Raw genomic sequence first — 23,107 nt, forward strand, 5'->3', positions numbered from 1 at the left:
TAATCTTGGTAAACATTCCAGGAAATTTCTGCTGCAATCTCAGTTTCAAAATGCTTGCTCTAGCTAAACTGTGTAACTGTAAACCTATACAGAAGCAATGGACTCTTACTGAGGTTTTCAAGTACTGAAAGGCCAGGTTTCCCAATTTTGTGTTAACAGTTGTTTCATATCCATTCCTAGTAATAAAATGAACAAAATTACAGTACCACTTTAAAGTACTACATCATTACAAATTGTATATCTTTTTAATAGAAAATAAAAGCACCACAACAAAAATATTGATTACTCCACAGCTTTGATCAGTTTCCACATTTAAACAGTATTATTTAAGCTCTAGAACAATCACAATGACCATTACACAATAAAAAAGATGAGAATTAGCTTTGACATTAACAGGGACATGAGGAAATAGGAAAGTAAACACTCAACCCAAAGAGACTGCAATAAAGCTCTTGAAATAAAATAAATCTTAGTATTGTTAAGGCACAACAGGAGTCCCAGCAGAGCATCTATTCCATGTACACTACAGCACGAGGCTGCAGTTTCTGTTCTTTGAGCTCTCCAGTAGCAGGGTATTTCCACCGCTCAACCGCTGTCATTGTACCACTTACCTGAGTGGTTTTCAGCTTCCAAGCACAAGCAACATAAAACCCCGTAGTCCATGACCATTACTGTCCATAACTGTCCAGAGACTCATGAATTACCTCTTCTCAGGGAGAACACTGGGGATCAAAGCATTACCCTTAAAGACAAAGACCTTCCTATGGATGGATTAATGCTCAGCTCGTTACCCGCCACCAGTTGCTGAGATATTATAGTGGCTATATGTACAGCACAGGTCAAACTCTTCAGATTTTTGTTATAATTATAATAAGCAATTATTTCCTTACTATCCCTAAAAAATTAATGTCTAGGAACTCTGGTGCATGGAACACAATGGATATAGCACTAGACCCAGCTAGTACAGAACAACTTCTTTCACATTTATACTCTATTATAAATGAACGTGGCTATTGAACAATGCCATAACTGATCTACTTGTAAGCTGTGCTATTCATGAGCATTATTGAAGATATTACTTAAAAAATTGTTCAGCACAAGCATTTATTTACTGGACCTTGTATTGCAGGGTAGTTCCTTAGTAAAAAGCAGTATTTGTTCTACAGCATCTCTAAACTGGAGAACAGGAAGCCAACATGGCAACGTATAAACTACTGAAATTTGTATTTCGGGGCTATGACGCCATTCTCCAGCTTGCTGGCAGCAACCTAGCAATGGACTTCCAGATAAGAAAAGTTAATGTTTCCACAATCAATGTAAAGACTGATTTGTGCTAGCATTACACTCCTTTGTAGGTCTCCTTGCTGATGCTTCAACTACATCCCAGCACATGGTGTGTGTTTTTGCACACACACAGGGCTGGGGTGAAGGTAAGAGGAATGAGCCCTGGAAGCACATTCTTCTAGCTCCTGCGCATGGATACCTGATTTGTCTTATTTATGGGTACGTTTTACAAAAGACAGAAGTAGCAACAAAATCATTCCAAGTCCTCTATTAAGCAAAACACTTCCAAAAATGCTCAACTAACACAACAAACTGGAAAACTCAAATTAACAGAAAGACCTCAAGTACAATAGCTTAAAAGCAACTGATAGCATTAGCAGAGTTCTGCATATTGCTGGAACCTTTTATCTGCAGAGCATGGAGCTTGCTAGCACAGCACAACAGAGAAATGAAATTCAACTTATTATTCTATAACACAAATTTCACCATGGTTTTACTACAGAAAATTTTCACACACAACTGAGGGGAAAAAAAAAATCAATATATTGCATCAATTCAACCTGTACAAGTTTGTATTTATGAAGAGAAGCAAATTTGCCATAACGTGATCACTTGTGTTCTGCTTCATAAAGGACATGTGCAGATGGCTACAGTTTTGTTTTCTCCCTTACATCTTGCTTGTTCCTCTACTGCCCATTCTGCGGGTTGTTATAGCTGTTACTGTTATTCCTTCACAACAGGCAGCCCAGTCACATCCTTCAGCAATTATCAAGGACATACACAGGAGTAAGGACATAAAAAATATATTATGCCATTTCTTTTGCTTCATCAAAATTAATTGTAGAAGAGTGGAAAGATGAGCACTGCACTAAGACAATTGCTCCCAAAACATTACAAAAGGAAATTAAGACATTAAATTTTACACCATAATCAAAAGTTACATTTGAAGATGAGAAAAAGTGAGTATTCCAAATTAGGAACACAACATGTGAATTCCTAACCAGTTCTATTGTTGCAATTACTTCTAAACTCAAAAATACTATTTTTTTCCCCTTCCTCAAGGCGTAATTTCCCCTAATAGAAGACAAAACTTGTCTAGTATTTTGACTCAAATTGTAACTGCACTTTAGGGTCACTGAGCACATTAACCATGCGTTACTTTTTAAATAACCTATTCACCCTGCATGATTATCTGTAATTTGAACAAAGCGAATTACAGGCGTCAGAAAGCAGCACTGTATAGTGGTGAGAGGAAAGTCAGAACACTTTAACAGACTTCAGAGGTTGCTCCTTAATGAGTTTTTCAGAGAACATCTTCAGCTTTTTCTGACATCTTTCAGTTCCTAAAGGTAAAAAGATTCTGCCCAGTACAGCACTGCAAACAGCTGCCAGTTCAGTTATCGCCTTTATTCCACCTCTGCCAACAAAGTAACCACACATGTAGAAACCTGAGGAATTCGCACAACAGAATGCACAGCTGGACTGCATGCTCGTAAGTGGGGAAACTAAGAAATCCCATCTTGAATTTAATTGGACAGTAACTCAGATATATTGCCTTTTAACTAGCAATTCAGTTACTTGAAAATGTAACGCTTGTTTCATGCCAATATTATTCTCAGAAAAGGCCAGAAAAACACTAGAGAATGACAAAAATAGTTACATGATTTTTTTTTTTTTTAAAGTAATTACTTCATTCTGATTTCAGGTAAAGACCTCCTTGGCTCATGCTAGCAGAAGCTGGCTACAGCCACGTACAACTTCCGTCAGCATCTGACAAAATACTGCTACACATCCAGGACAAGCACAAGTCTTACTGCAACTGAACAGAATCGAGACATTAGCCTCATCTTTGTACACAAGTATTATATATTTTGAAGAATGTTTTTCATTCAACCCGCAAAAATTGTATGTACAGTCTGTAGGTATCAGACGACGGTTTTCTTTTCAGTCCTGTTTGCCTTCCCGCCACTGTCGAGTACCTTCGTTCCACGCTACGTACACAAACAGAGCAAGTACCACATGAACAGTAACTACAGCAACTATGGCAGCATAAAAATAGCTGTCTCTGTTGGACATTCCTAAGGTACCTGAGGAAACAAGAGAAGGAAAGAGTATTAGTTGTCAATGCTGAAATAGAAGATGACAACTTTTTCAAGAGACCAACATTTACATTTATCGCTGTATCAAGAGACTGATCTCAGGAAGATTCATAGGAAGAATGCACCATCCGCAGACCTCAAAAATATTTCCGGAATAAAGCAACACTGCAAAATATTTATAATACCCTGACTTTGAAGTCAACAGCTAAGAGTTCTACAACATCCACTTTTTATTATCCAGCACCAAACTAACCTCAATATCCTTTTTTCACGAGTGTAAATCATTGTGGGGCAGGAAGATAGAGGGACAAAATGATTACATAGCTTATTTGCTGCTATAAAGAATAAGCCTGTGTAACAACAATTTAGAGAACTTCTACCTTCCAAATTTAAGCTGTAAAACAACTCACCACTTAAAATATGACACCTCTCACATGAAACAAGCCTTCAAATACCAGAAGACAAAACATCATTTCTCTTCATCAAAAAGCAACGAAAAGGCAAACACCAAACCGACACCCTCCCAAACACAAATCCGATCCTAGCAATGCTAACAGATCTTGCCATTAACTAAAGTTAAGGCTCAGCTTGCAACACCTGAGGTTAAAAAAACACAACAAAACATAATACACTAAAAATACACTTGAAATTTATTTAGCAAGCTTTCAGCTTCATCCTTCAGAACTACATATAGCAGTAAACACCAAAGGAGAACCATCCTGGAGGACCTTCCAACTTAGCTATACACTGAAACGGCTCTTAAAAGCAGCTGACTTCAGTGGCTTACATTTAAAGCAGCTATGTTTTGAAATGCAGACAAGTTCAGTAAGTAGCATTAAACTATCTTGAAAAAACAATTAGTTTGCAACAGCTACAGGAAACATATCCCTGATAATTCTGGTACAGCTCTGAAGAAGTGGGGTGTTAGATACCCTTTAGGTAAAGGGAATGCTGTACCCATATATGACAAAACCACTGCTGAACAAACAGTAAATATTAAATTGCAGACCACAACGCAAGGAAAGATGCATCAAATATTTATATGACTTTCTAGTTCAAGTTAGACATTACAGGATTTTTCGTTTAAGGAAATAAATGTTCCAAACAAGGAGAACTTTTCCTATTTCCGTAATAGTAATGCTAATTGGCAGAAACAAAATTACCTTCAAATATATAAGCCTTTGATGAAAAATACAGCCCAACAGGTAATGTGATCATTAGAGCTGTGAAGAACAGAAGTGTTCTTAAAGTTGATGTTAATGAACCCTCATTTCTGAAATAAATAAGAAAAGTTACACATAGAAGGAAGTCAGAGTATACATGCCTGACACAGGACAAGAACCAGAGAAGTAAGCCATTTACTTTGCAGGAATTAAGTGCACCTGGAAGTGGTGAAGACTGAGTATGCATTTACTGCCTGCAACGGAAAGCCACCGCACTGAGACTCTGCAGTGACTCTGCCCATTAAAGTTCACTAACAAGGCAGGTAACAGTATTTAGACTTCTATTACTGTTTTGCAAACACTAACAACATACCAATTTCATATTAATGCTATTAAATATCTAACATTAGATACTGTTATATATGTTGTGCATATGCGTATTTTACACCAGAACTCCCAAAGTTCCCTATTTCCTTTGGAAAAAACTAACTACAAGTCTAGGAAAATGACAAACGCTGCAGACTCAGACAGATAGGGAAGTACGTGGAATGACTTGTAAGAGCTTACTATTGGAAATTAAGTTCCTTTTTATTATGCATCATCCCTCTATATTTAAAATAGTTTTCCACTTTTCACTAAGAAAATTGGAGCAACCATAGCATTAGAGTATCAACCTAGTACACAAAAGCCTCAGTAACTTTTTTTTTTTTTGCCTTCCCAGACCTAAACTTGGACTAGGTGATCTTGGAGGTCTCTCCCAACCTAGATGAGTCTATGATTCTGTGACTTTGACCAAGAGAATCATACTGACGGAGTGTGTAGCTGGTAAGGTCTCCCTGGAATTTGTCTGCTAGAACAGGTTCAGTATTTACAAAACAACGGGTACAGCTTGTTTTGGTGTGCTCCTACCACTTCTCAACCGCTCTGCTGGCTTTATTACTTTACGTGGCAGTAAACATGTAAGCCGACCAATATCCTTCTGACTTCCAAGGACTAACAGGCTCAATGGCAAAGTCACAAAGGCCTTCAAAGTCCTTAAGACTGAGGCACAAATATCCACCAAAGCCAATTCAAGTCAGGGATGCACAATTCTTAAAACTCCCAGACGTCTACAGAGATTTCAAAGGCTTTATCTAGAGATATTTGCACCATGATATACTGCATAAAATCACGTTCTATCCTTGACATTTCTTTGGAAAAGTGAAAGCAAAAGACAAACAAAACCTCATTCTCTGAGGGTCACAAAAAGACAGCGACATGTGGCCACAGACAGCTTTTACATCAAAGCCAGCAGCACTTTTTACCAGTCAGGCCCCACTGTCCTAACACACCTTTAAGTTGCACATTAAATAGCTTAAAGAGAAGCTGCTCAGAACCTTTCCCTTTACTACAGCTTGCCCTAAGTGCTCTCTGGGTGGGACGCACAACCCCTTTGAACCTTCCCTATCCTTCAGGCACAGAAACGAGAGCCCGCTCCCTGTTCAGTCACCTCCCCGCACGGACACCACACGCCGACCCCCACCTAACCACCCATAGCCCCAGCGCTGACGAGCACGATTCCCCTCCTGCAGGCTTCCAGCGCTCCCCCAGCCCACCTACCGCCCCGGCCCAGCACGGCGCCCCTCCTTAGCGCCTCGGAGCCTGCCCAGGGCCACGGCAAACCCGGGACACCCCCAGGGTCCCCCCCAGGCCCAGGTCCCCCCGTCCTAGGCCCAGGCCCCCCCCCGGCGGCCTGGCAGCACCGGCCCCAGCCCCCCCCCCACCCCGGCGCCTCACTGCGAGCCGCCCCCAGCCCCCTCCACCCCCCGGCTCCCCTCCCCGCCCCCCCGCACCTCAGCTCGGGCGCGGGCAGGCCGCCGAGCGCCGCCCTGTCGGAGCGCTCCATCGCCGCCCCTCAGCGCCGCCGCCGCTTCCCGTCACCTGACCGCGGGGCGGGCGCATGCGCGGGGCCGCCCGTATAGGAACCGCGGGCGCCTCTGCGCAGCCGCAGCGCGGGCTGGGCGGGGCCGGGGGGCAGTCGCTGAGGGGAGGCAGCGGACGCCCCTCAGGAGTTGGGGCGGGGGCGCCCGGAGCCCTTCACGAGGGTCTCGTTGCGTTCTCTCAGCCCCCAGAGGGGAGCTCACCGCCTCCACGCACACGAGGGCTGGTTACTGTTCCTCCCGCAGCCAGAGGGGACATTGTTGTGCGGGCATGCCCGTGGGTGCTCAGTGAATAAGCACACAGGGCTGCGAGTCGTCGTGCACGGCTCCTGGGAGCCATTTGGTTCAACGCTGCCGCTTAATTGAACCCCACACGCCGCAGCAATAAGACATTTGTCCCTTTTATGGCAAATCTATGTTGCTGTCTCGCTGCTCGGCCAAGCCAGCTGCAGATGCTCTGAGTCACAAACTCCACACATGACTTTCCCCGTGTTTCCCTGCAGGCACCCAGCGCTGCTCCTTGTCCCGGTGCCACACAGCTCGGGACCTGGCACAGTGGCCTCGTCCTTCCCTCGTGGGCAGCTGTCCTCCTTCAAACAGCAAGATCCAGCCCCGAGCCCCTCCACGCCTCATACTGCTCAGGAATACCTGATCAAACCCCAGCCAGCCGCTCGCCAAGTCCAACCCAAACGTGCGAGCAGGTTTTGTGTATTTATAGATTACCAAATGATTACAAATAATTTGGCAAAAACAGCGGTGCATAGTTAAGATATAAATCAGACAACTGAAAAGGATGAAAGGAGGTGCCACAGACACTTAATGGGTAGATACGTGGTGTTCTTTCCACTTCTGCTTTGGCTTTCCTGTTTGCTTCCCCAGCAGGAATAGCAGTGACATAAGGCAGCTTAGTAACAAAACAAGGAAACAAAAGTGGAATGGTCTCACATAAACCTACCATAGAGATGCATATCAAACGTGAAAAGGCAGCAAATCACTCAAGGCCTAACAGCCCAAGTCATACTTTTTAATATAAAATTACTTTGCATCTCATCCCATTCTTTCATCAACTAGACTAATAACAATTTCGCTGAGTAATTTTCTGCGTGTTCAACTACTGTTCATGAGCACATAAGGGAAATACAAAATTATTATACATGTTTTACAACTGTGAAAAAATAGCTTTTTGTTTGCATTTTTGTTTCAGTTCTTTTAAAAGATCTGGATTTATTTTATTTTAAGATCTGGAAAAGGACTACCTGCTGGTGAAGGGATTCCCATTTGTCCAGGAAGTGGCAACTGCAGTGAGGAAGCGTGCTAGCCTGCTAGCCCTGGCCACATACCCCCAAAATAGAGAAGCGAGCCTGTGCAGACAGGGTGCTCAGCAGTGCAGGAGCACTGAGGGTGCTGCTGTTCTGGGGGCTTCATCTCAGAAGGTGCAGAGCAGCTGGGAAGTGCCTGCCGGAGCAATACCATCTAGTGGCAGATGGAGAAAGGGAGTCCCACAGCACGTGCAGAGCTGGAGAGCAGAAAACCTACAAGATAGCACTTAAAAACAGAACCACCTGCTTGTGAAAACGTGTAATTTTCAAGGTTTTTTCTTTTCCTCAGTAATTCCTCAAAATGAAAGATACAAAATAGATGATCAGAACAGCAGCTGGAGCAGGGAAGGGACCACAGTAGGGCCAGAACAGACACAGGTTACAAGAGCTGATCCTGCAGAAGTGCTGAGGGACCCCCTGGGTCCAGCTTTTGAAATGAGATTTGCTAGTAGCGAGCAAGCAGTGCCATGCAAAGCCAGCCTTGAGGCTGTTAACCACACACTTAGACTCAGCCAATGTTTTAACATGGTTAGTGCTTAGCCCCGGAGGTGCTGGTGTAGAAGAAAGAGCAGGTGTGAGATTTTTTTTTCTTTTTTTTCAGGCCATGGTTTGCTGTGGTCGGAGGAAGATACATAATGCTTGTGACCAGATTCACAGTGCGGAGGGACAATTCCTACACAGAGAGCTGGAACTTGTAGGAAGCGATAAGATCTTTTATTACACCATCTGATAGAGTTGAGGAAAGAAATAGACAATTCTAGGGGCTCTCAATCTTTTTCTGCATCATAAGGACTTCTGTGCAGGAACGCTGTCCGTTTTTTCCAATGATGCCAGTTGATCTAATTGAAGATATTACCTCTTCCTACCAAACCTTTCATCTTTCATTTTCTTTAAGTCATCATGGCTCCAGCAATACTGCAAAAAACTCTCTATTATCTGTTTTGGGAACCTCTGTGCCCCAGGAAGAAAGAGATGCATTTCAGAAAATGTAAAATATAAGAATTGGCTAACTCTTCATAATACTCCTGCCCCAAAGCCCAACTTTTCAAAACAAAGCACAGAATGTGTTGCAGACTTAGCCACCAGCTTCTGTGCAATTAGAACTAGAGTAATGCTGGTGCTTTGGGTTAGCAAAGAAACGATTTATATGGGCTTTATAGGGGTATAGTCCCTCTTAAAATCCTGTTGCCTATTCCCAGGATAAGTTACAGCAAAGAGCTATGACGCCCTTATTAGCAAATGGAGCTTAGAAGTCTCCCAGTCTAATTTCCACCTCCCGCTATAATTGCTGTCATTTTGCAAAGAAAACATAGGACTACTGATGGAAGTAGCAGCTTTCCACATGCGTTGTGAAATACTCGAGGCACCTGCATTAAAAGAGTGGGAAAGGCTCCATTCCCACAGCTGATATAAATCAACCAGTATTTACCCATTGCAAGTGAGACTCTAGACACTGAAATTGAGTGAAAGAGGGAGAAATCCCCTTTGTCTGTAGCAGCAAATATAATCAGTCTTATATGTTACATGCTTACCCCAGGAATTAAGCAGGTACGTGACGTTGTTTAGTGGTGTCCAGAGAAGGTTGACTATGCAGCTGATGTTGTGGAATTGTCTGGCAGGTTTGAGGAGTACTTTTATTTAAAAAAAAATAAGGAAAAAAAGATGCACACAAACCACAGCTGCTTCCCACTACTATTGGGCTTATAGCTGGCTCTGGGAAAAACTGAAGAGTTTTTTTTGTGGAAACGGAGAACCACAGAGGTGACATTTCTATTGTAAAGAATTTAAAAAATAAAAAATAAAAAAGAGCCAAGCAGCCCAATCCAGTGTGCCAGACAGCATGGGAAAGTCCTTAGAATTTGACATTTCTCAGGGAGCTGCAGAGGGAAAGGTTTGTCCCTTGGGCAGGCTGCTGTGATACCTGGCACCGAGTTCAACTGCAAAGCCTTGCAGGGCTGGGTTGCCCCACAGCATCAGTACATCCAGGGTTTACCTCTGAGCTCAAGGCCAGGTAAAAATCTGTTCATTGACTGTAACTTGATCACGTGAGCACACAAAAAAAGTCACAACTACTTTCACAGTAGATTATTTGATAAAAATTGACAGTATTGTTTAGCTGAGACCGACCACAAGCCTCTTTACCTTTGCCAAAAGGATTTTATCATGAAGGGGAGATTATTTTTCTAGGCAATCCATATGATTTCAAAGTAAAAAATCTGCAGCCAAGACAGTACAACTGGGCTGCTCCAAGTGCCTGGAAAAAGCAGGAAAAATTTCAGACTTTTCTATCTTTATATCCCAACCACAGAGGCATGGAAGCAATAGCCGTGCCATCTGTGTTTACCCTGTGTTAGGTGTTTATCTCCACTGTTTGAGATTCTCTGGGGGATTTCCCTGCCCCTCTACCAGAGAACCAATTAGTGCTGAGGCACAGGCACGAGCTCTCCCCGCAGTCACCCGCACGGTGTCTTTGCCAGCTGGCCCCGGAGTGGCTTTGGGCTGCTGCAGCCAGCGCTCTGCAGGCACCCAGCAGGCACAGCCGGGCAGCTCCAGCTCCCAGCAGGCAGCCCAGAACAGCCTGCTGCTTCTTGCAGTGTTCGTAGGCATCACTGGAAGCAAGATGTTGGCTTGAACAAATACAGCCAGGCAATTCCTTATACCAGCAGAGTAGGTTCCAGGGTTGGCACAGCCGCTGCTAGGCAGGGCAGGATGTGGCCAGGGCCAGAGGGCACTGGGAGCAGCAGGGAAGAGGGATCCATCAGTATAAATAGCAGTGGGTTGTGTAACAAACATTAAATGGGGTCCCCCACTCCACAAATGTAAACAAACTGGAAAAAGCAGCTGTTTCCTGGCCAGTTCTAGAGATGGTTTATAGAGTATGGAAATGTGTGTAGGGTTTATAGCTTGAGTAATGTCTACTCATAAAGAGGATGTTGTTTTATGCAATGGGAACCGTAAGAATTTATGCTTATTAGCTCTGCCCATACCATGTTGCTCTGGGATGACAGCCCTTTTCCTTCAAAAGACTTCCTCCGTGGCAGGATTACAGCCACGTCTTGCTTACAGGTGAGCCCAGAAACAGCAGGAAGAGTCCAGATCTCCAGTGAATCCTTCAGAAGCGTGAACCATTCCCCTTCAGCTTTGAGACTGATATTATTAGCAGAAAATAAGAGGGAAAAGGTCTTGTGTAGTGGGGCTGGATTACAGCCATACCCACATGGCTTTCCTTCTGTCACAGAGTGATTTCCGCTGTCAGACAGTTGGGTTGGCCAAGCTGTTACGTTACAGCCTCTTCACCCGTTGCATGCAGTCAGACGACAACAGGGTGATGCTGTTAGCTTTCTGTCCCGATACCACTGCTGATGTGGGAAGATCCACGGCTCCCCACCTGCTTCAGAGTTCGCTCTAGGGATCTAGCCCCATTATTTCAGCAAAGAACTGGAACGCGTTTTACCGTCATCTTGTGGAGTCAGAAACAACTAAAAAATCCCCAAATACTTGAAAAGGTTACCTGATCAGCCTGATGGCTCTAAGAGTGAAATAATGAACCAAAAATTACATCTCAGTGCTGTGATTGTAGTCCATCAGGAATGGCTGAGAAGGGGAGTGAAAGTATAATTGTTACCATTATTCATATGCATAAATGAACAGTGGTTGGAAAGTCTTCCCCTCCCCAGGTCTCTGCTCTTTGCAGACCTGTAATAATAATACAATCACATCAGCTACTTTTAACGTGAAGCCCTTGAAAGGACAGTATAGCTGTAAAAGTACTTCCAAAGCCTACTGAGTTACATGAATGCAAATTCTCTGTTCTGAATATAAACCAATTTATGAAATACAGTCTTCATTTTGATTAGGAAAAGCTCTCAAAGTCCAAAATTCCTTCCAAATGAGTTAGAAATCAGAAGTTTCTGACTCCAACCAGCTTGCAGCAGACCTCTTACTATCTTTTTATAAACACCTTGGGAATTCTTTGTCCAAGCATCGTGAGTCTGTGAGACTAGAGATCTTTGAACAGGTCGTAATGGAGCAACATAATTCAGCTAAATACTTCTTTGGCTTCAGGTGAACCATAAGACTTTTAAGCTAAACAGAAAGGCTGCGTTTAGAAAGACGGATAGATACAGACAAGCACATGCACATGTAAGAAAGACAGTGTTCGGGAGTAAATAATCTATCACAACAATTAGTGATACTGCTATATGAATGCACCGTGTGGGAGGATTTAAAAATCTGTCATTTCTTTGCTGAAACAGTCTTAAAAGTGGAGAATCTCTGATGAGCTTCACAACATCAATTACAGGAAAATTGCTTTTCCTTCTCCCTGCTCCCAAAAATCTCGATTTTATTTTCATTGGAACTGACAAAGCAAACAGTCCTTGTTCATCCTGTGTCCTGGAAAACACCGCAGAGGTCCAGTATGCTGGGCCAAACCCACTGCAGAATTTATACAATTTTATAAAATTACCAGCTTTTCCCCTATCCTGTTACATGCTAGGCCATCCATCAGTATGACATTGATATTATTTGCATTCTCCAATAAAACGATTGGTAATATTCTTATAGCAATACAGGATGCCAACAGCTTAGGATGTAAGCCAGACTTCTTCAACTCAATTAAGAGAGTAGCTAAATTTTAACTGAGACTGTAGTTTCAATCTGCCCTTTGCGTGTGGCATCTTAATTAGCTAATAAAATTCTCCAAGGTCAGCTACACTGACAGGAGTTATTTGTTCTGATCCAGTACTCACCCAAAAGATATTTGGGTCCGGCTACAGCCTCAGTTTGGCTTCCAGGTGAATGAATACTACTCAAAGGAGGCTACAACGGTCTGTATTTAACTTCCTGAGTAGTGCAGCTCATAGTTTTTCCACCAGTGAGGATGGAGAGGTGCAAGTCGGGCCTCTTTGCCCAGCTTTCCTGCTGGGCGCAAGGAGGAGCAACTCACCAGGCAGATGCTGCAGAGTGAATCAACAGCTTGTCCTCAGTTGCTTCCCAGGGCTCTCCAGCTAAACGTTTTGCTTTAACCAGAGCACAGACAACCACTTTGTTCCTGGGAAAAGGCAAACATAGCACATGTCACTCAGCAGTAGCCACTGTACAACTGTACAGTCACGTATCTGCAGGGAAGGTTTCATTCTACGCTTGTAGTAACTTATAATGTGCTCTTGTTTCAAATGATGGCAAATCTGTGACTGCACGGTGTAGAGGACAAGTATACATCTGTTTGGTTTTTAACCACAGGAAGGATGTGGACCGTGAAAAGATGGGGATTTGGAGATCTTCCCATCTGGAGATAGATAAATCTGTGAGAGCCAAGTTAGGGCTGGTGAGCCAGAGAGATGGGAGGAAGTCACCAGCTTCCCTGTGCACTGGGTCCAGCGATGCTCTCCCAGGATGTGTGGAAGCCCTGTCCATGGCTCCTCTGAGACCTCACCAGAGAAGCGAGTCACAGCCTTTAACTCTCACATGGGAACACAACTGAAGCTCTCAGAGGAGTTCAGAATGTATAGGCTTCAGATCTTGAGCGTAAACTAACAGGATAAAAGCTGCCGAGCCTGCTATTGGAGACCCCTTGGCAGCCACAGGGACGGGCAGGGATCCTTGGAGCAGCTCTCTAGCAGGCAGCGAGGGAAAACACTCCACAGACCCTGGCTGGAAGGGATGTGGTTGTAGGGTGACATTGAAAGGGGAGAGGCAGCCTGCCTGTTGCAGAGGCTGGTATTTCTCAGCCTTTCCCTCCAACACGAGGACCCCTCCTTCTGAGTGAAGATTTCTCATCACCTCCAGTCTTTTCAGTATCCACATGCAGGCAAAGGCATCAGTGCTGCCTCTGTAATTGGCTTGCGTGTAGGGACCTGCATGTTTTGAGAAGGTGATGAAGATCAGGAAGCCTCAGAGGACCTTGAGATGCAGAAGTCTGGGCAAGATTTTCTTTGCTTTCCACTATCATAACTTTTTCCATTACCTCACACCTCTGCTCCATGAGTTCCCTCCCCACACAGGCGCACACTCCTGTTATCCCCATGAAAGTGAGAAAACATCCCTTTCCCTCCACCAAGCATTTCACCAGGACAGCAAAAGATCACTAACCCTTCTCCCTGATCTGCAGCTGAACCGACTTCTTAAGTAGTGGAAGTGGCCCAGAAGTAGTTATCCACTTGCTGCTGTGTGAAATATAGCTTTATCAACCCCTCTCAGTAAAAACTGCAGGCACTAAGTTAGGCATTAAACAGGTTAGAAAATGTAAAATACAAAAAACTTCCCAAAAGAACCACATCTGTGCTTGGAGGCCGCAAAGGCAGCAGCAAATGGCACACACGGAGCACACCGTGTACAGGACACGGCGGTCTGAGCATGAGCTCAGCAGTAGCCCAAGGCTAGATGACGGATGCTTCTGTTTCACTGATGCCTGCCTGTGATACGGCAATCATTTTCTAAATAAATACTCCTCACATTTCATTGAATCTTATGCCTCTTTGTTTCAGGGAGGCGTTTCTCTGGCTGTCCTTTCCTTTGCTTGTTACTGGTTCTGATGAGGCTTAGCAGGAATTTGGCCTTTGATGGGCGTTTCGTATAATCTCCTATTGAGACATGGGAAGTGCTGCACCCAGAGGAAAAAAAAAACCCAAACATTTGTATTTTTATTTTTTTTGGTCAATCCTCCTTCAATTGAGAAGGTCCCATTCAAAAATTAATCTGATACACTGAAAAATGGATAGAAGTGTGATGTAACTGCGGTTATCAGGAAACTTGATTAAGGATCAGGGTGTTCCTTTCTCTGCCATGGTGAAACTGTGATCCTTCCCATGAGAGCAGTAACTAGCAAACACGCTGCTGTGTTTGAAAGGAAGAGCTGCAGCCACCAGGAAACAGGAGGAACCTCTGACACCGGTCTGAGGAGACAGAACTAACAGCTTATGGGAGCAAAGTGAGAGAGGGAAAGGTGGAGGGTCACACAGAGAGAAAGAGCTGCCGTTAATGCTGATACATATCTCAGATCTGCTATCTAGCTACAGAACTAAAACTGCTGTTGGACACCCCAGGGACTGAGGCAATTCCTGGATGTAATACTCTCCACTGGGGGGGTTACACAGCACGGGAACAGGTTGTCCTAAGAGCCATGGTGAAACCTCTGCTCTTGGGGGTTTCAAGGGTCAGTGGCATAAAGCCATGGGCCAGCGCTCGGCTGGGAGCTCCCTTCTGCCAGCACCGCCATAAGCCTGCGAGAGGAGCAGCAAGCGGATTACATACCGAAGCTGAGACACTGGAAATCCTCAGGGACTGCAAATAAAATCCCGTGTTTTCTTATATAAAACTACAATTTGTGCAAAATAGCAATGGGTGATGGCTCAGAGAAATACAGCCCGATGAGGTGGAGGTTAACTCTGAGCCTTGAATTCCCAGGTTCGGACTCCCACTGCTGTTGACCTGTTTCTGAGCACGTGGGATTAGCAAACACCCTGTCAGTGGCACCTGAGCTGGAGCTGCTTTTTCCCTTATTTGAAGGCAATCGGTGCTTGACCATATCAGCACTCACCAGTCTCTTTAGCAAGCCAGGATCAGAGGGACTGGGCTTGCATTTTGACATCCCAAAGCTTGGGATATTGCAGATATTGCATGCTTTTGGTGCTTGCTTCTTTCATACAGCCAAACATCAGAGGGGATTTCTTTCCCTCGGGCTGGCAGCGATGCCTGCAGCTCCTCCCGGGGCCCCGCTTCTGTCGGCGGACCCGAGCGCGGAGCTGGGGATGCAGCCGCTCCCCGCAGCCCCGTCCCCAACACAACGGGTCCTGCCCGGGCTGTCACTGTCCCCAGAGCCCGGCTCAGCTCGGTTCAGCCCGGCTCAGCCTCTAGGTGGTGCTGCTCAGCAGGGAATGAACGGCCGGGGGGCACTTACCTGCCTTGCACCGTTTTAAGGCTCATTCTGGAGGCAGGCTGCACGCTTCTTCAAAAAAAATCACTTCTGGCTGTTAAGGGGGAAAAGAAAAAAAGTTAGCTTAATGATGCCATGCCTTATAATCCAGCCTCCACTCTTCATTTCCAGGTACTACAGCTTTACAGCCGGGGCTGCGTGATGCTAACAGAAGGTTGTGCAGCGGTTTAGGGACAGCAGGGGATGTTGGTGCTAATATCCAGTCTAGACTAGTGCAGGTAATTGCCCTCTATCTAAATAATCTGTGGGTTTCGCTGTGATACAATTTTTTATTATTACTTTAACTGTAATGCTGTATTATGGAAATTACAGCCTGAGATCTGAAGAATCTGTCCCACTAGCATTAGCTCTGTTTGACCAGCCAGAGTCTGACCTAAAGGCCACGAAAGCAGAAAAGACTGCTGTTGCCTCGGGTGAATATTGGCAGGTTACTGTGACCACACTGTAGGGGAAATCTGTGTGCAGCAATAGCTGTGTGAGAGTAGCCAGCCGGAAGGTGACAATTTCCCAAGACAGAACGTCTCATCTCCCCAGACACCAGGTCAGGTATGAACACACTTCTCTTTCGATACACAAAAACATAATTACAGTTCCTGGAATTGCTCTGGGAAGAGCGCTGATAGCTCTCCCCTGTGAAGAAAATGCAGCTCACAGGAAGGCCTTTCTCTTTTCTTCTCCCTTTCTCTCACCAAACCATGCCTAGGAACTCCCTCGAATATGTATTTTATCACTCAGCACGTCACTGCAGACCAGCAGTGCTGGATCCACAAGAGGCCGAACATTTGGTGCTTAGCCCACACAAAATCCCACCTCCTTGCACACATAAGATGTTCCTCTTACTTTTCTCACCTTCGGGACTTGACTCAACTGGTATTTTCAGAGCTCACAGAAGCCAGAGCAGCAACCCATTTATCCTCTTCATTTACTCTGCCCAGCACATCTGCCCTGTTTTAGGGGTTGGGGTCATCATCCCTGACTGGGGAGAAATAGGCTCTGTTTCTGGGACCCAAATTCTAAAGTCTCGACTCAAAATAATTGGGACAAAGAGAGTCAGTCTCTGGGGAGTGAAATCACCTAGGGGAGAGAAAGCTGGGTTTTAGCTCCTCATCTTGCATCCATGTAGTTTAAAACCCATAAACGCCACTGATGATCTATCTGCCAAACAAACACGTTAACAGTGGTGTGCAATGGCAGCTACTCCGGGGACTACAAGAACCAGGGTGTTTCTGCTTGACATGTGATCAGACCAGAGCAGTGAGATAAACGGACCTTTATGCTTTCCCCCACCGTATTGGCTGTTGTGGATTTTTTCATAATCACAAGTAATCAAGGTGGTGTCATCCCTTGTTCAGCCCATCACGCTCTGAAATACCTTGGCTTGCTCCTCTCAATAGGCAAAGAAATACCGTGTTCTGCTGCTCAGGTTTTAATTTTGCAGCCTCGTACTCCACCACAAGGCCGGGCTGGTTTTATGAATCCTGATGAGGCTGCAGCCTAACGTGGCAGTCTGATAGCAGCAGACTGAAGGGAAGGTGGGAATTTAATAGCCATGGCCTAAGCCCTGAGCTGGTAATGAAGAAGGCTTGTTATTACTCATTTGCATAGCATAAAAATGAGATTCAGATCCAGGCTTAATAAATTCCTCCCCACACGAAATAACACAGTTATAGCCATTTCTATAAAAATGTCAAAGCATTTATGTGAAGAAAGTGTTCCTTCAGAGCATAAAACACAGTCCTAAAACTTAATAAAATAAGTTGTGTTGCTACACAGACTTTTTAAGTGCCACTCCATGACAGGAGGTGTGAGCTTAAGCAGCACACACAGCCAAGGTGTTAGACAGCATGACGACAAGAGCAGCTAAAGATACAGAGCTAGAGCAGAGGACACAAGAGCTAGAGCAGAGGACACTGAGGAGCAGGCACAAAGAAGCAATGCCCTGGGTGTGGATCTATTAAAAAGTTGCATTGCTTTTCTGGTTTGATGATGCTTCTTCCCTATTTTCCCTCAAGAAGCTCTAAGCCATCACCCAAGAGATTCAGAGAGAAAAGAGATGGGGCAGACCCTGCCTATGATTTGGATTTTTCACAAAAAAATCACAAAATCACAAATTTCCACAAAATCACTGCTTTCCTCATGTTTTTGTACACAAGAGACAAGAGGCTGGAGTTTACGTGATGCTTCTTTGTTGCATGACTAAGAGCTCTTCAGCACGGTTGTGTTTCTGCACTGGAGCTCTGTTGGCAGTCACAGCCACCCACTCAGCTCAGCTTCCACAAGCAAGTATCTCCAGTCGAGCTCCTAAACAGAATTTCTAAAATAACTCACTTGTATAATAACTCACATCAGCCTGCTGGTGCTGCACAGGTGAGAGGGAACTTGCTGGAAGGAGCATGCATTGGCTGAAGCCTGGGAGCCTGCACTTCACAGGGCTTTTGGGACATTCTGCAGGGCTTAAGCCTACAGAGGGGATAATGTCATCAGTTACCTCGCTATCTTCCCTCCTGCTGCTCCCTTTGGTCCCTAAGGTTTCTGTGGGGAGCAGCTCTCCCACACCTGCTTAACCACATCCTCATCCAGCTTTCATCTGTTCTGGCTGTGACTGATGGAGGGGGTAAGTCCTACCTTTCCAGCAAACTTTGCTTCTCATTACAAAAACTGAATTGCATCTGAGCTGCTCCCAAATCCATCAGCCTTTGGAGCAGCCCAGCCAGAAAGCACAGGAGAAGAAACAGATCTGTGCCCATTGCTATCAGGATGTCATTCTAATGAGCAGCCTATTGCAAGCGACAGCAGGGTACTCCATCCTAAAGGAAGAATCTGAGAGACAAAGAAAAGCTCTTTTGAAGTTAAGGCTTAGCTAGCAAAATATTCCTTTTTTTTTTTTTTATAAAGAAACATTTCAGCCATCGAATTTAAACCCAGACAGATAAAAAATTCTCATGTTGCAGTCAGGCAGCGTGCACAAGAGCTGAAAGGGAATCAGTACTCACCACTGCGAGCAACAAATCACTAGAATCCAATCTTGACCTGCGCCCAGGCTTTAAACACATTTTAATTAAAGAAAATGTAGAAATTGTGAGTACTTAGTGTTTCTGTAATGCCAATGTGGAACATCATTTATGGATGTGCAGGGACATGCAATAAAATACATTTGGAGATTGAATTTATTGCTGATTTATAGTTGTGGGTGCAGAACAAGCCTTATTCCTCACTGTGCCGCTGCTCCTGTCCCACACCTGTGCTTTGGCTTGAAAGACCTACCCTTAAACTGGGCTAAGAGAGACAGGCCTGTTGAAAAGGAGCTGGCTAGTAAAATGCTTTCAGACACTGTGTACTAAATTTATGTTCCAGGCAGCTTAGAAAACAGCTATGCTCACTCGTTTTAAAAATAAAACTGCCACTGCAGAAACACACGCTGTTTCCATCACACCTTCATTTAGGGCTTAGGAAAGCGCCAACTCCCACACCAGATGTAGCGGTGCTGGCAGAGGGGAATTCCCCATAGGAGATGAACCCGGGTTTGCTCACTTGGACTCTAAAAGGATGATGAAGCCGTCTCTGGCCTGAAACTCACTGCTTGGTGAGGCTGCTTCCTCACCCCTTCCTGTGTGAGGGTCCCAGGCCTCAGCCCGGACGCGCTGCCTCATGAAGTCTGCTCCATCGCAGCCAAGCACTTGCAGGGCTGAAAAAGAGGAACTGATCAAGAGAAGAAAACCTCTTCCTCACAGGAGGGCTCTCAGAGCCTGGTTAAAAGCAAGGAAGGTCGAGGTCACAGGCAGGGGAGCTGGCTGCCAGAGCAGGAGAACAGGAGGGGATAACTCCTGCTCGCAGAGCAGGCCTGCGGCGACAGAGCCTCCGCTGGGACTTCAGTCACATCCGAGGCTCTGACCTTTCAGCAGATAAACAGATTTTCCTTGCCCCTTGAAAGGGACCTGTCTCTGCACCAGGTTCAACACCTCCAGGCAAGTGTGAAGCAGCTCAGCTGTCACCCGGCTCGTCCCTGTGATCGCTGAAGGGATCAGCGCAGATGAAGACTCAGACCAAGCGCGGCTTTCCCGGCCTCGTGCCAACTTCGCTGCATTTCCACAGCTCAGAAGCACTCTGATAAACGTGTCTGGAGAGAAACATTTCAGAGACGTAAGCTTTGCACCGTCTGCTTTTCCAGTTAGCTTTTTCCCCTGAAGACATCTTCTTAGACAGCCCATGCAGTTTCTGGGCAACACGATGAAAGCATCCATACTCATTAAAGCAACTTTTTATTAGCTTTTTAACAAAATACTTTTACCAAGGGGAAAAAATAGACCACCTAGAACTTTAAAAGCCATTTTCTCTAGTCCCTTAAGTTACTCTCAGGTGTCATAACGCTCCAATAACAACAAGATCTTCCTGCCCTACAAAGCACGTAGGGAGGAAAGGCTCTAACAGCTGTGTGTGCACACCTAGAAGTACTCCACCCTCCCCTTCCCACCAGAATTTCAGCAGATTGTTAGGCTGCCCAGGGGGAATATAGTTATCTCAGTCAGCCCACAGCAGGTAGGAGAACTGGCCAAGTGGAAAGCAAGCTGTGAATTGTCTGGGAATGGACAGACTGAATGCAGTGCTCTGCCACACACACAGACGTGTTATTATGTTCACAAATATTCACAAGTTGTGGAGGATTTGGGCAGGCCGTGGTTCTGCGAGATGGGAAGAATCAGTTTTTAGGCTCAAAGCACTCAATCAAAAACATGACAGCCACAGGACACAAAACACCAGCCTGGCACCAACCCAGCCGACCGACTCAGATCTGCTCAGGACTTTCCAAGGAGTGACTTTGTCCCAGAAGACTTAATGCCAGATCAAATATCAGCTGTGCTCCTGCAGCCAGCGTAAGGCACTGAAGCTAACACACCATCACATGGCCACAATCAGATGTGGGCACTTGACTGTGGAAAAAGTACAGCCTGGAGATCTGAAATCACGTGGAGCCTATATAATTAACTGAAAGTTTCCACTAATGGTTTAAGTTCTGCTCCCATGCACCAGACAATACTGCGTACTTCTGTGTGCTTATTTGGCTGATTTGGGGCAACTGGAGGAATAACAGACTGAAAACTGAAAATTTCCAGATAATTTAAAATTTCTCCAGCTACAAAAAGCTGTGGGTCAAACTGAAGATTTTCAGGCTGTCCCAGAGCTTGGAAAAGCTTCTCAGGCAAACTGCACAGCCCCGGCAGGACATGCACTCCAGATCTGGCTGCAGAGTTCTCAAACAGCAGTTCTCCTGCATTTTTGAAATATATATATTACACGTATTTTTTTAAACACATATATTTGCCCACAGCAAAGTCTAGCAGGACTGGAAGACTGGATCTCTGTGATCCCACCACAACGACCAGCAGCGTATCCTTTGAAGGAAGGAGAGCACAGCTGCAGCTATATATACCCCATTCTCCACATGCGTAGAAGCCATTCTCCTTGAACTGAGGGGTTTATGATGTACAGGGAGAACAAATCATCCAGGACATATCTGGGGAAGTCCTACACTCCCTTGCCACTCCCTCAGTAAACAATGTGTAGCTAAAATAAATTGAAGAGATGAGCAGTAACTTATTTTCCCGTCTGGAAAAGATAGTTTAACTACTCAATTAAATATTGCCTAAAGCCATATATTGCCTATTAGAGTAGCACATCCCATCTGCAATACAGACAGATCTTGGTCTCTTATTACTGGTCTTCAGGCTGTCTGATACTTAAAAATTCTAGTTTAATTAGATGATACCTTCCACAAATGCTAAGCTATTGGCATAAGATAATTAAAATAGTATTTAGGAGTTTCTGCCATCCAAGAAACCTTCTGTAGGAATCATATGTTCTCTTACACATAATAGCAGGTTGCAAGCAATACTGAATAAACAGATGACATTATTTCCTAGCTCATGTTGTTTTGAAGTACAGGGCTTCAATCTGGGCTCCTTTCTCTCCCCCCCAATAGTTTTCACCCAAGACCATCCACAAATCAGATGTTTGTGCAATATATTTCATCGATTTCTCTGAAGTGTTTATCCAATATTGAAATAGACTATTTTAATACTGAATTAAGAAGCAAGTATCTCCATTATGAGGAGCTTTAATTCTGATTGCAGTTATTATACCTAATTATAGCTGTCTTGAAACAATACAGTGAGTTGGAGAGGTTTGGGTGCAACGCCTGTACGGGTAGTCAACTCTTTGATGTGCTGAAATACATTCAGTCAATCCCCTGTCAGGTGTAATGCTGAGGAGCTCTGCTGGAGCATTAAAACGGCACAGACACGTGCCTTCAACACTTTTGCAGAAGTGCTATTCAGGAGGTAGCTGGGCAGCCTCCCGGAGCAGCATAAACACAGCCTTGCCCTCATGTACCACCAGCTTTTTACCAGGTGGCCCTTCTGCAGGCTAGAGAAAGTAACAGCACGCTGCAGGCACCCACCTTTAGACATTCCCACTGGGTCCACGTGTGTTACCGTCCCCTTTTCTTGCATGTGGGAACTGGGAGGATGCAGGTGAAGAAGCAGCAGCACAAGCTGTGCTCAAAGTGCGGGTGACTCACCTTCCCCCACCTTCCATATGCCTCACCCCATCAGCAGTCCACCCTCCGTAGGATGATGAAAGGAGGTTTGCAGAACGCTGCCTAGAATACGTTTATATTTAAGGACTAGTTCAATCGGTTCCTTCATTTGCTTTGTCAGATGATTTTCCATCTCTTCACCCCCTATCCACCTCCACCATCTGCTACCATCTGCTTAAAAGTTTGGGGGAATTTACACGTGATCGAGAATTTTGCACCGCAAATACAACTGAAGGAGGTCAGTCTTTTTGCATTCACATGTGCTTAGAAAAAGCACTTTATGCTTCAGATCCCCATGATAGGGCTCCTCAGGAGCTCCACATCCTAGCTCAGCTGGGAACCACATAAACATCACTTTCTTCACCAATCTGTGGTATTTACCCTTACCATTTGCCAGGATAAGGGATTGCCTTCCTGTACGAACACAACAAAGAATCAGTATCTCTGGTCCCTTATAAACTCCTTCATGAAAACCCTGTAACTTTGAAAAAAACAGAAAAATTCCCACCTACAAACAACAGATCTGCTGCTGCCACTGCTCCAAGAGTCTTGTACTGTCAGTGAACATCTCTAAGCAGGAGGACCAGCAGGCTTTATCCCAATGCATCTGAGCTACTATGACTACAGATATTTTTTTGTTCACCTTTTTTGTAATCCTATTAAACTCCTTACCTTAACGATATAACCACTGGATGCTCTGTACTTTGTAGTATAGTATAAAGAAATCACATACATGAATCACAGGAATCAGCCTTGGACAAAAAGGATGATGGAAGATGCAAAAATATCTGTTAG

General features: G+C 44.8%; 2 protein-coding genes across 2 annotated transcripts in view; both read right to left on the reverse strand.

Moving 5' to 3' along the window:
- Nucleotides 1-223: 223 nt before the first annotated feature.
- Nucleotides 224-6,531, reverse strand: VMA21 (vacuolar ATPase assembly factor VMA21). The gene is made up of 3 exons (XM_083797200.1): nucleotides 6,379-6,531; nucleotides 4,547-4,656; nucleotides 224-3,371 (listed from the first exon to the last, which is right to left on the reverse strand). The coding sequence occupies exons 1-3, from the start codon at nucleotides 6,429-6,431 to the stop codon at nucleotides 3,229-3,231; spliced, it is 306 nt and encodes a 101-aa protein (XP_083653326.1). The 5' UTR covers nucleotides 6,432-6,531; the 3' UTR covers nucleotides 224-3,228.
- GPR50 (G protein-coupled receptor 50) overlaps nucleotides 3,131-23,107 on the reverse strand; it is a 119,274-nt gene continuing 99,297 nt past the window's right edge. Inside the window, exons 4-6 of the mRNA XM_083797192.1 lie at nucleotides 15,685-15,754; nucleotides 6,379-12,837; nucleotides 3,131-3,371 (exon numbers count right to left, since the gene is read on the reverse strand). The gene's annotated coding sequence lies outside the window, so the exon portion shown is untranslated. The remainder of the gene's footprint in view (nucleotides 3,372-6,378; nucleotides 12,838-15,684; nucleotides 15,755-23,107) is intronic.

This window comes from Anser anser (genome assembly GCF_964211835.1).
Source record: "Anser anser genome assembly, chromosome: 13".
NCBI lineage: Eukaryota > Metazoa > Chordata > Aves > Anseriformes > Anatidae > Anser > Anser anser.